Source organism: Ambystoma mexicanum, chromosome 4p, assembly GCF_040938575.1.
Source record: "Ambystoma mexicanum isolate Mex_15411 chromosome 4p, UKY_AmexF1_1, whole genome shotgun sequence".
NCBI classification, from domain to species: Eukaryota; Metazoa; Chordata; class Amphibia; order Caudata; family Ambystomatidae; genus Ambystoma; species Ambystoma mexicanum.
In genome coordinates, this window is record NC_090927.1 from 1,269,281,930 (window position 1) to 1,269,295,020 (window position 13,091).

The 13,091-nt window shown below is 41.2% G+C and overlaps 1 protein-coding gene across 2 annotated transcripts in view; it reads left to right on the plus strand.

Annotated features, from left to right (window-relative positions):
• The window catches only part of THBS2 (thrombospondin 2), a 389,899-nt gene that overhangs the window by 173,997 nt on the left and 202,811 nt on the right, over positions 1–13,091 (plus strand). For both annotated transcript variants that reach the window (XM_069606958.1, XM_069606957.1), the window contains exons 13-14: positions 3,212–3,430; positions 12,769–12,876. In XM_069606958.1, coding sequence (XP_069463059.1) covers positions 3,212–3,430; positions 12,769–12,876 — 327 coding nt within the window. The remainder of the gene's footprint in view (positions 1–3,211; positions 3,431–12,768; positions 12,877–13,091) is intronic.

The following is a 13,091-nucleotide window of genomic DNA, read 5'->3' on the forward strand; positions in this document are numbered from 1 at the left end:
TGCATTGTAGTCTGCATGCATTCTGTTTCAAATGAATTTACGGACAATGGTTGTTTTTTAAGGGACCAACCGGCTAAAAAAAAACTTTTTAGGGGCCAATGAGAGCTCCCTGATAGATTATATATTAGTCTCATGGAAAGATTGGGCTAGAATTGGTGATTTTAGGGTTCATGAGAGACCCAAGAGTGACCATCCCTTAGTAGCTACAATTGGGGGTAACAACAACGAGGTGATTGGTAATGAGGATATTTGTTTGGCCCAACTCCTGACACTTATTGGCCAAGCCCGTAAGGGGGTTAGGTGGCCCAACCTTTTGAAACAGGAGTTGAAATCACCTATTTATGCAGCCATTTCAATTAATATTGCTGATATCTGTGGCACAGATTGTTCTGACCACATGGTAGTGCAGAAATTTGAACATCTTAAAGCATATCTGATCCCCCTTGTATCACTTCCAGGCCGCGTTGTAAAGAAACACTCAATGAGTAAGGTTGGCTGGTGTGATGCGACTTGTTCTAGTGCCAAAAGGGAGATTGTGTCTTGTGTAAACAGCCCAGCAGGGACTGATAAACGACTCCTTCATTCCCTACGATTGAAATATAAGGAGCTAATAGGGAGGTAAAAACTAGAGTTTGCAATTGCCCAATGGGACAAATTGCATGGAGCCTTTCAATCAAGGGATGGTGGTTCTTTCTGGAAGTTGGTTGCAGCCCAGGAACTTGAATTGGGAGGGTGTTTCTCACTGTAATATTGGTGAGGTTGAATGACATACTTATTTCTCGAACTTGTATCGAGACAAAGTACTATCATCGCCTTTTGAGGTTTTTTTAGACCTTCAACCCGTGCCTCTTTTCGATTCTCTGTTGGTGATCTGGCGATAGCCCTGAAGTCTTTGAAGAATAATTAGGCGGCAGGGTTTGATTTGATCCCTGTAGATTTGTTTAAAGATGAGGTATTGACATGGGCTCCGGTGTTGTCGAGGCTATTTAATGCTATTTTGTCGAGTGTTGAGATGCCAGCCTCCTGGTGTAGGGTGACAATCGTAGCTATATATAAGAAGGGAGGCATGGAATCCCCAGCCAACTACTGACCTATTTCCCTCCTTGATGGTATGGGCAAACATTTTGGGAAGCTTATACTTATCCATCTCCAGGAGTGGGCTGAACGTGAAGAAGTTATTAGTTACCTCCAGGTGGGATTTAGGCCTAACAGGGGTACAATCGATCTTTGTTTTATTCTCTTTCTGATCATTCTTAAATATACGATCTTAAGGAGAATGTATCTATATGTGATCTCTTTTGACATAAGAACGGCTTTCCATACTGTTTGGAGAGAAGAGCTATGTTCTTGTTGTAACGTGGAGCCCCGCTGCCCCCTGATTTGGTTGCCATTATTCGCTCATTATATTCTGCTAATAAGGCCAGAATGAGATATGGGTTGGGGTGAGCAGACCCACGAGTTTGGGGTAAATATTGGTGTAAGGCAAGGTTGTGGGATGGCCCCCCATTTTTTAATGTATATATGCAAGTCATTATTAATGCATTGATGAGAGGGTGTCAGGATTACCCAACGATGGATGCTGATAAAAACCCTTGGGCTCTTTTACTGAGAGGATGCCATCCTTCTGAATACCACTCCCCAGAGTCTGAGACATGCCTTGCCTATATTTGACAGGAAATGCCTTGAATTACACTTGTCATTCAATTTTGCCAAGTTCAAAGTGATGATCTACAAACCCCCACGCACAAAAGGAACATTGAATGTACGAGGCTTCATGATCGAGCAAGTATCTTATTTTGATTATCTCAGAGTTCGCTTTGAGGAGTCTGGTAGCTGGGGGCCACAGTTTGACACATCAGCTTAATATTTAACTAAGTATTGTGATGGCATTCTTTCATTCTTTGTCAAACACGGCAGGAGTGCAATCACCCCTGCCCTGCAACTGTACCAAAAACAAGCTATACCTGCATCCACATATGGATCAGAACAGTGGGGCCATGTTAATATTGTTAAACTGTCCACTTGTGAAAACACATTATTGAAGAATCTGCTGCTTCTGCCTGTGTCTGCGCCGACTGCCCTAGTCCAGTTGGAACTTGATAATAACCGAGTATCGGCCCAGATTGAGCTTAAAACGATATTGTTCTGGACGAGAGTCTAGAATGATGCTGTTCTGGAGAAATACAGGGATGTGTTGTCCCATGTTATGAGCTTAAATGGGAAGTCAGTTCTTTCCCAGTTGGACATGCCTGATCCGTGGAACAAGCCCCAAAACACCAGGGCAGGGGATGTGAGCACCATGAAACCAAACAGAAGAAGGTCAGGCTTGAGAATCTAGTAGCTAAAGTTATGAAGTAAATATTCAGTGCAGAATATCTCGAAAGTATGATGTATCTAGGGTTTAAGGATTCCCTGGATGATTTTCCCTTGCCTTTTGAGTAAATCTCTGTTTGTACGATTCAGGCTTGGTTGTTAACCAGTTGCTTGTAGATCAATGTGAGGGCTGGGTATACAGTTGGACCTTTGCCCAATGTGTGAACTCTATCTGAAACTATGATGCATTTTTTGTTGATGTGTTGCGAAACCCATCGATTGAGATGTATGTACCTGAGACCTACCCTGATTAACCAAGGTAGTTGTTGGTAATCCCTGCTATGAGATTCTTAAACGAATGCTTGCATCCTCATGTGGTTTGTGGGACAGCTCGTTTTATTTACAGGGTAGTGTTACAGAGAAATAGGCCCTTGAAGTTTGGTCCCAGTAATATGGTAACCTATGGATAAGTGTCCAAGACTGCGAGATTGATCTATCCTTGGACCTTAGATAATTATATTTTTAACCCTTTTCTAATTTTTCTCAATTTAACGTGTCATTTTTATTAATGTTCATGTGTTGTTCCGGCATTACTTCTACATGTAACTTTGTGTATTTTCTATTTTTTTAAGCTATAATTATGGTCCTTTTGCATGACATATTTTGTCATTTTATAACAATTGTATTTGGAGCTTGAAGGTTAAAACCGAATTAAAGTTTGTTTGACTGACTAATGCATGAAATACTTTGTTAGGTTATGTTGTTTTATAGGCCTGGTTCATGTTTCAATAAACCATTGGTAGAGTTAACTCTGCTCTTAGATAGCCTGCATATAGAACATCAGTTTTCTCACATATCACAAATGTAACCAGTTTGGATACCTCCGCCTGTTTTACAGATGTGCGAACCTGAAAATCCATGCAAAGACAAAACTCATAAGTGCCACAAGTCTGCGGAGTGTATCTACCTGGGCCATTTTAGTGACCCAGTGTACAAATGTGAATGTAGGACTGGATATGCTGGCGATGGTCTCATCTGTGGTGAAGACTCTGATTTGGATGGATGGCCCAACAGTAACCTCATCTGTGCTGCAAATGCCACCTACCATTGCAGTAAGGTGAGTGATGTCAACAATGCAACACAGAAGAGCTGTGTAAACATTATAATTGTACATTTTGTATCCTGTAACATTTTCCTATTCCACAGAGAAAACTAAAAATATTACTTATTGAGGAAAACAAAACCCTGTGAATTTCTATGGGGAATACAAAACATTATTACATTCAGTTCTGTTTACTGTATTGATCCGCAACTACAGTCACCATAACAAAAACATGTCATACAGGTTTTTTGATCCACCAAAAGAATATTTACAATTCCATGCAATATTGGAAGCACAACTTCAAATCTCGGGATTCTGATTTGTCCACAAGAGAAATCGTATACTTATGAAAGTCATTGTAGTCCAGCTTGCCCAGATCCTTTGATCAGACAGGTTTCTTGTCTTCATTAGGGAACACTAGAGCTCCCAACAAAATATAAAAAATTGCAGAAAACATAGCCGACACAATTCCATATTTTAGAATTTGAATTCATCAGAAAAAGCAAATGTATACCTATTAAAGGCCTCACACTTTGATAAAAAAAAACCAAGTTAATTGTCTCCAGACTTTCAAATAAAAAAAACAATGACACAAATAACCACTGATAAAAAAAGGTAGCAGGCGCCGTCTCTCGAAAGAACACGGCATGATAACCTGTTCAGTGGTTTGTAACCACTTTGAGAGTTTGCAGCCATCTGCTTTTTGCTCACTGTGCCTTTCACAGATGGAAAATAACCATTTGCATATCAGTCTTTGTCCCGCCCGCATGGGCAGTCCAGCACCAAAATGCTATGGCAATTCCCCTCTGAACAAGAGTACCAACAGCAACCCCATACACGTGTTTCAGCCTTGTTGGGCCTCATCAGTGAGGTGGAGCTGTGCGTCTCTGAGCACAGTGAGCAGGGAGTCCACGTCTGGTTGCCCCAGATAACTTAGGGTGACCAACCCCAAGTTCCTTCCAAAAATACAAAAAAGGTAGCAGGCACACCTCTCGTATTTGTATGCATTTTTGGATATTTCCCATCTGTGAAAAGTACAGTTACCAAAACGCAGATGGCTACAAACTCTCAAAGTGGTTAATAACCACTGAACATGTTACCATCTCATGTTTATTCGAGAGAGGGGTGCCTGCTACCTTTTTTTGTATTACACAAATAACCCCTGGACTAGCTGTAGAGCATGCCCACACAAGAGACTCTTGCAGGTGCCTGATATTGGGGCCTTAGCTAAACCTGTCTGAGGTTAGTATAATGACACAGAAATAAAACGTGTGCCACCATTTCATGCCCATGGCCACATGAGCCAAGGCAATTCAAAGGATCCAACCCAGACCAATTCCCCATTACAGCATTCAGCGGAAGTACTCCTAGCCATAACTCTATGACAATTACTACATTTTCATGATGAAAGGGCTCCCGGCCCTCAGTTCACTTTCACTCGTAACAGATGTACAGCCTACGGTTTGCCTGAGCCAGTTCACATTGCACTCAAGCAGCCATGTCCCAATAAGTTAATTTCATTATTTTGAGGTCAAGCTTGAGAATTGGGTGAATGTCAGTAGTCACTAAGATCGAAAATAGTTAGAAAGCTCTTATTAAAGCAATAGAACCTGAGGGTGGCATTACTGAGTGGTTAATGCTCCCAGGGCAAGAGTTAAAAGCCAGAGTGATGCAAGGGATTTAATGTAGCCCTGAGGGCATTGCCAGAATGCTAATTCCCCCTCCAAGGGTTGCTGTCAGTACCCTGGCAAGTTTTACTGGGGTAGTAATAGTATTTTTTCTCGAGTTAGGGTACAATGTGGAAAACGTTTTGAAACTTGAGGGAAAAAGAAATGGCCACCATGGATGTCCCTTCTCCCTTTCCACAGAGGCCATAAAAAATATGAACAATTGTAAACAAAGAAAATGGCTGCCATGGAACAGAGCGAAGGGAATATATGTAGTCCCTTCTCCCTTTACCATGGCACCCACTTGCAGATCAGGAACGAACAGTGATGCATGCAGTGCACAGAACCACAGCAGGAAAGTCTTTGTGGGGCTGACAATGACCTGCTAAGGGTCAATCCGATCAATTGTAACAATCTGATTGTCCCTCGCCGGGTACTAACATGGACTAGTCAGTTTACAGATGACTCACCATTCAAAGACATTAATTCCTGGAGCCTGGGGATGGACCTTATAGACTGAGTCCTCTGCTCCTGGTCACACTTCAGCCCAGAGTAGGACTAGACTCCATAATGATTTTCTTCTGTCCCAGTTCTTCAAAAACCATAATGTTTGAGTAGGAAAGGAGACGTCCCAATAATACTTTACAAAATGAGTTATCCACTGTGTGCATCTTCTTGGTGTTGGCATAGCCTCAAAGTTAACTGCTGTGCAGGGCACTTGATAAGGCCATTCCCTTATAGGCTTGGGGTGGGGCAGATACAGAAAGACTCCCTATCTTTGCGATTACATCTTAATATGCCACCTCCCACCCACTTTAATGCCATCTCGCTCTTTCCTATTTGAACATTCGAGGTGTCTAAAAAAGCCATGCAGATTTCCAGATAGACATATCCATTTAAAGCCTCGAAATGGGTTCCCCACTCTTTTGTCATATGCCATATCAAGTGTCAGAAGGCCCAAACCAGGACTGTGGTATTCAAACCATTTATCGCCATTCCTTTCACAGCACAACATTTATCAAAGTTGCTCAGTAAGTTAACAAATCAATTTTCTGTTTGGGACAATAAACAACATTGTTAGCAAAGAAGAGAACATTAACCTTTGCAATTACCATCCTTGGTGAATCGGCGTAAGCCCCTTGGATCCAATCATCAATAGCATTAATAAATAGGTTTAATAGGGTTGGTGTCAGGACATATCCCTACTTCACTTTTTTCCTAATAGGGAAGCTTGCTGTTGCCGCTCCCCCGTGCCCATATATGACTCTCCCTCCAGTATTTTCATGAACGTTCTTAATAGACTCTCTCAAAACAGCATCCATTAGTTCTGTCCTCAGGGTTGCCCATAGAGCCTCCCTATTTACAGAGCCAAATGCACCGTTTAGACCAACAAAATGAAGGAATTTTTGCAGCTCTGAACAGATTTTCTCATTAGCAGTCCTTGTTCATACATTACTTCCCATTTCATAATGCCCCATTGGGGCAGAGATAAAATGGGAGTTCCTAAAAAGGACAACTTTCTCAAAGATCATAGTGCTTGCATTGAGTTGCAAAATATGTTGATAGTTGTCTGGATGACTCCTACCACCCCTTTCCAAACTGAGAAGTATTTACACCAGAGTCCAAGACTCAGGGAGTCTTCCCATTGCCAAGATAGAATTAAATATATTACAGGGGACAGGGGTCTACATAATAAATTCTGGTTTATACAAATCAGCTGGTGCCTGATCAGGTCCTGTGGCTTTAGCTGACTTTAGCAAGTTTATCCCGAAAGTGATCTCTACTGGGGTACAACCTGAAACGTTTTTGTATCCTTCCTTCGGTGGATTTCCCATACCCTTATGTTGTACACTCATCAACTTTGGTATCTTCACAAGACATAAAATATAACCGTGAGAAGTGACTCACCACGCTTCTGCAGCTGCATTACTGCCCAGATTGGGAAAGTAATCTTTCATACCCCAAGATACCAGGGACCAGAAAGATTGGGTATCATTTCACTTGGCTGCTACTTCCACTTCTTCACATGTCCTAATGATTGTTTCTTTCTTTTTCTGCATTATCAATGAATTATACTTGCCACTATCCACCTTTGATTTAAGAGGCAGAAATAAAGAGAGGCAGAGATAGTTAGCATCATTTCCTTTAGGGTTCCCAGCTTTTCTCCAGGAGTGCTATCTTGGTCAAGTGGAAGATCTAAATCAGCATAATTCCCTAATGTAATACGGACAGGTCAACATCTAGATCAAACAAAGCCCACATGATAGATGTACCACTCCCATCAATCTTCCCCAGGGATACATCCCAACTAATCCCTGACGGCTACACATAGATGGTGGCAAGGAAAGGCTTGCATGCAATGGACCAGGATCACTTTCCACCCTCAGGTCCACTGGAAGACTTATTACCCAGCTTAAACATTCCAGTTAAAAACACAAACATCTATTAGTGGTGCATGCAGATGACCTTTCAATGTAAGTATTGCCAGCGCACAATCTATTGTCCTTCCATTCAATGGTAGAATCCCATCCGATGGACCCAATGTCTCATTTGCAGGCACATATTATTACACTTCCTGTAACCTCATGGGCAGGGTATATTTGGTATACCCTTCAATAGTCCACTCTCCATAACAGATTCATCATCTGGCACACCCATCACCCATCCATTAAAGTCCACTGCCATCATATGTATGGAACTGGTCACTGGACTAACATTAAACTACACTATACTAAACTCTCACTTTCAGCAAAACATTCAGTTCACAAATATGTTACAATTAATAATGATGTACTCCTGTCGTTTTCAAACCATTCCAGGAGTAAGTTGCAAAAAGCCACAGCATAGAAGCAAAGGCAGACACCAGGTGTATTTCCATAAGGTTGTATAGAAACGTATTAGGTAACCAGAATACTATCCCAGCCCCAACATTGTGGTCCCTGAGTACAGAAGCCTTAGGTTTTTTATGTTGTTTTGCAAAATGAACCTCATACAGAAAAGTCCTGGGGGCATGGCTTTACAGAGCCATCCGAACTTGATGCACTACTGCTCCTTCCAACCATGTGGCATAGAGTACCTAATTTTCAGGAGTTTTCCATCATACATTACGGCACCAAAACCACAGACTCAGCTGTCAAGTGGTCATCATTCCGATTCTCAGGCAGCTAAACCCTTCTTCATGATCTAATGGGGGGCATGTAAGTAGGGAAATCAATGTCTTGGATGGTGGCCATCTTCATCCTCACACAGCTGTCTGGGTCCTTCAGCTCTTGCCAACCAATCAGTTCTTGATCCCAGGCACCACCCCTTAGCCTGGCTGTGGCTCCTAAGTCATCACCAAATGTTAACTGCCATTCTGCAACGTCCACGGATCCTGCACACCTGAGGACCTAAAGTAAATACCTAGTGGCTTCCACAAAGTCGATAATACATTAGTCCCTGAAACTTCTTTCTGAATCAAATAGTCTCTCTTCTAGAGCATGTAAAGAAAATTCTTGTACTACTAAGTGTAGCTTTTTTGTGAATCAGCGTCTGAGAGTCTACCTTCATGAAAGCTGTTTACTTTAGGGTATTGGCAAACAAGCATATTTGTATTCATTGAATATTGCAAATAATGCAATGGCTCCAGCACGATGGGTACAATGCAAGGACACTGAGTCAGAGTTGATAAAACGAGACTCCTGGGCAAACGTTAGGTCTTTGTGTCAGAACAATGATGACTATTTTCCTTGTAAATATTAGCCAAAGTAATCCCCTTTTGTATTAGATGATATTATGGTTGTTTGTCTCAAGTGAAATATGGAATACATTCCTTCTCAAAAAAAACAATTGCAAGGAAATATTTAAAGACTTGAATCCATCAGAAAATAAGTAGGCATATTTTGCCATTAACCATTGCACATACATCTTCAAACTCAAAATAAAATCTAAACCTTGGGGAATGGAATGACTAATGCAATTTCCCACATACTTCAACAGTTGCAAACAAGATGCATTTTCAGCAACTTTGATCTAGCAATGGGCAGAGCTGCACCTGGGATTTTCAACTCTTACAAGAGTAAGGGATAACAAAACGGCACGTTGCTTTAAAACAATCTCCCATCCACAATCAAAATCTGTTGCAGACATTCCATGATGGGCAGAGTATGCCCTCATTCAAGCTGACTTATATTACTTAGCCAGTAGGGAGTGCCATTACTTCTATAATGACTAAATCCACCTTTGCGCCTTCCCTCTTTCCGACACACAGTATGTGCTGACCAGTGTCAATCTTTGAAATGGCCCTTCTCAAACCCAGGCACTATAGATAAATATTGCTGATCTCTCACCTAGTGTAGGTTCTGTTAGATGGTAAAGACAATATAAGACTCAATAACTTAAGTAAATGCGCAAAAACTTTTAAAAACCCTTTGGGTTAAACAAAGTATAAAAAAAAACCAAATAATAAATAAATGCATACTTAATGTTCCTAACTTATTTTGACAATGACACATGGAATGTCATGTTTTATTTATTAGTTTTTAACTTGAGATCAAGTGTGCAAACAGCCTGTCAGTTTTAGAGGCTACTAATTATTGATACACCCTATTTTTGATGGGATACATGTTATGGAGTTTCTGAGTAGATCTACTGATTTATTTAAAACGCAAGTTGTCTACATATGCTGACCATACGAAACTCAACAAAATAGTAAGTGTGCGAGAACAGTAAACACATACACCTGGAAATGTTCTGTTTCTATCGCATGTTAATGTAACTGTGGATAGGAGGAAAAGATAGATATCTTAATGCCTATTGAACTTAAAGGAACGTACTGATAACAATGCTAAGCATAGCGCATAGTGGTGTCACCACTATGATCTGTACACTTGTAAAATCCCCCATGTATAAGCTAATATCCCACCCCCCCCAATCTCGGCACTCAAGAGCATACTCAGAATGCATATCACTAGAGGAAATTCTAGCATCAGTTGACATTGAAATCGTTTTTGTTTTACTGAACAATCTTCTTGACATTTGTGCTACAAATGTGAATTTCAGATTCATATTGTCTCATAATAGAAAAGGTAGTGGAATGTTCAATTGCATGCTGAATTTGAAAATGAATCATGGAACAAGGTTGGCCAAACGATAACAGGTATAGCTGAAAGTCTGGCTGGGAAATACCATTGTATTTTAGTTATGGCAGAATAATATATTTTGTGGCGTACAAACGCAGTTGAAGGAGAGTGATTCTGAAACAACATGTTGTGCCACAGCAAGATCCGATAATCACTTGACAGATTATTAAACTTGTGCTTAAGTAAATAATCGACTCAGCATAACCCAACAAAAACGAATTCTTCTAGGAAACCCAATTAAGCACACCCAAGGCCGGAATTTGCTGACTGCCATAGCACTGGATGAATTAACACCTCAACTCTCACCCAGTGCAAACTCTCTTGGGTTTACCATTTAATGCAAACTCTCATTCAAAATACATATCAACAAGAAGACCCAAACATCATGCTACCATCTCAGCCTCCTCTGCAAGGACAGGCCTTTCATCCTGCTCTGAGTTTGAGAACAGTTATCCAAGCCCAGGTTATCTCTCAGTGTGACAGAGGGAACACCCTACTCACAGGAAGACCAAATGTCATGCTGCCCCTCTGAAAGCAGCTGCGTGCCTCATCACAGGACCAGCATAATTCAACCACATCTTCCCTTCTTACTCAAGGAGCTGCACTGACAACCCCTTCAACCATTCATCATGTTCAAGACAGCCTGCATCACCTTCAAACAGTTACAAACAAAACATCACTATGTCTGGCCAAAAGACACATTAATTCCAGAGGCCAATGAAAGAAGCCACAACATCGCCGAACTCGAAAAAAAGAACTGGAAGATTGAAAATAATCAGAAACATGTATTTTCCTGTTATGCACTCTGTCTCCAACACAAGTTATGAATAGCGTTAACACCCATCAACAACAGACTCACTCCCACCATCATGAAATTCAAAAAGGAATTCAAGAACCTCATTTTCAAGAAACACCATTTCTAAACTCCATAGCATACACCTGTGCATCCACCTAGCTTGACATTCCTCTAGATGACCATCGTTTACATTCAACATACTGGTTCCACCTCCACACCACCTCTCATCACTGATACATGTTCCCCACTAACTGAACATGTTTGCAATGTAACGTACACCTACATTATATGCTAGTAATACATTATACGTTGTAAGGACTATCCCTGCATGCAACCTCTACTGTATGCTTGCAATCCCTACTGGTGTACAATACCCCAAGCATTGCACGCCACACTTACTATGGAACGTGGCCAGCTTCCTTCACAAGGACATTCTGGCATTATACTTCTTCCAAGACAAAAGGACCAGTATCGCTGCTGTAGCATTTATTCCTAGCATCAGCAGAAAAACCGAGGTATGGATCGCATTCTTCCTCCTGGTTACCAAACAGCGGATCTCCCTACCTAAGCCAATCTGCTTGGAAGAAATCGAACTGACATTCCAGAAATAGCTCAATATAGGGCTCTTCAATTAACTAACTGAAGGAGTCCAACAGCAATGAGATGGGTATAACGCAAAGAGAAGTTACTTGATGCTTGTGCTTCTCCTCATACAGGAATCAGTTGCTAAATCTGCCAATAAAAGACACTCTACAAAGGAGTCTGATCTTCTTTACCCTATCCACCCATTGGAACCCTAACCCAACTACCCATCATACTGTAATTTCACCGCCATCTCTCTTCTCTGCTCAGGTGAATTGGTACAATAAGCACCAAATAAAGGTTATAACAATTTGACTACAATACTTCCTGCCAAGAAGGCACAACCCACGTACCTCTGTCTGGAAGACCATTCCCTTTCCTATGACAGGCCAAACCATACTACAACCTCTGCAGCTAAGGACCAACTCTTCCCCATGTTCGAGGAAGCATTTGAGACCTGCCATCATTCCCTCTTTAGCCACGTTGCTTCCTCCCTCACTAATTGATCAATGCTCTATCTTCAGAATTACACCACACAAATTCCCCCTCAGGTGGCCCCACACGTCTAGCATACTCCAACCCTCTCAGGACGTTATCTTTACCCCACTGCACCCTGAACTTCTTTCTGAACCTTGGGGCCACCCTTGCAGATCCCAAAATAGCATCTTTCCTCCCCCACTGTATAAAACGAAGGAATGTATACCGTCCCAGAGGTAAGAGAGGCTTTTGATCTGCACTAATCAGCACCAAAGGTTTCCACCCTGCCTGTCCCTCTCTTCCACTGGCAGCCCCCACCCAATTCTTTCACAGAGCCATGTGCAGTAAGGTCAACATGATTGGCAGGATCCTAGTGTACAAAGCTACTTTACCGCCTTTCAACTTATTGCCTCCTGAAGCGTGGTTCATGCTCACTAAATACCCCAAACAAATAATAAAGATGAATACATTCTTGCTAATCTGATTTGAAAATATTGAATATGCATGGAGGTTTATTGTGAATGATCTGCCCCAGTTAATTGACATTTTACAGTAAGATGTTTTCATACTGCAAAATGTGTTTTAGACAAAATGGTACTGGAGGTTTTGCCAATTGTTCTTGTGTTTGAAACATTTAAAATGTTCAAGATGCAATGATATTTTCCTTTCGTTACCAACACGTTAGTGGTTGTTTGTCTTCCCTTTCAACAGGATAACTGTCCCCTTCTGCCCAATTCCGGACAAGAAGATTTTGACAAAGATGGCATGGGCGACGCTTGTGACAAAGATGATGACAACGATGGGGTAGATGATGAGAAGGTAAGTTGGACATTACACATTAAAGACCACTATAGATTAACCAGCACACATTTCACTACCACATTCAATATGCTCGTTAGTGGCATTTATCTGTCAGTAGCAATTTGACACTGTTTGTTTTATTTGGCTGAATAGTACATTGATGTTTCATTTTAAAACAAATATTTGATACTTTTAAAATGGGTATTGCATGTACATTGTTTTTGTTTTATTAA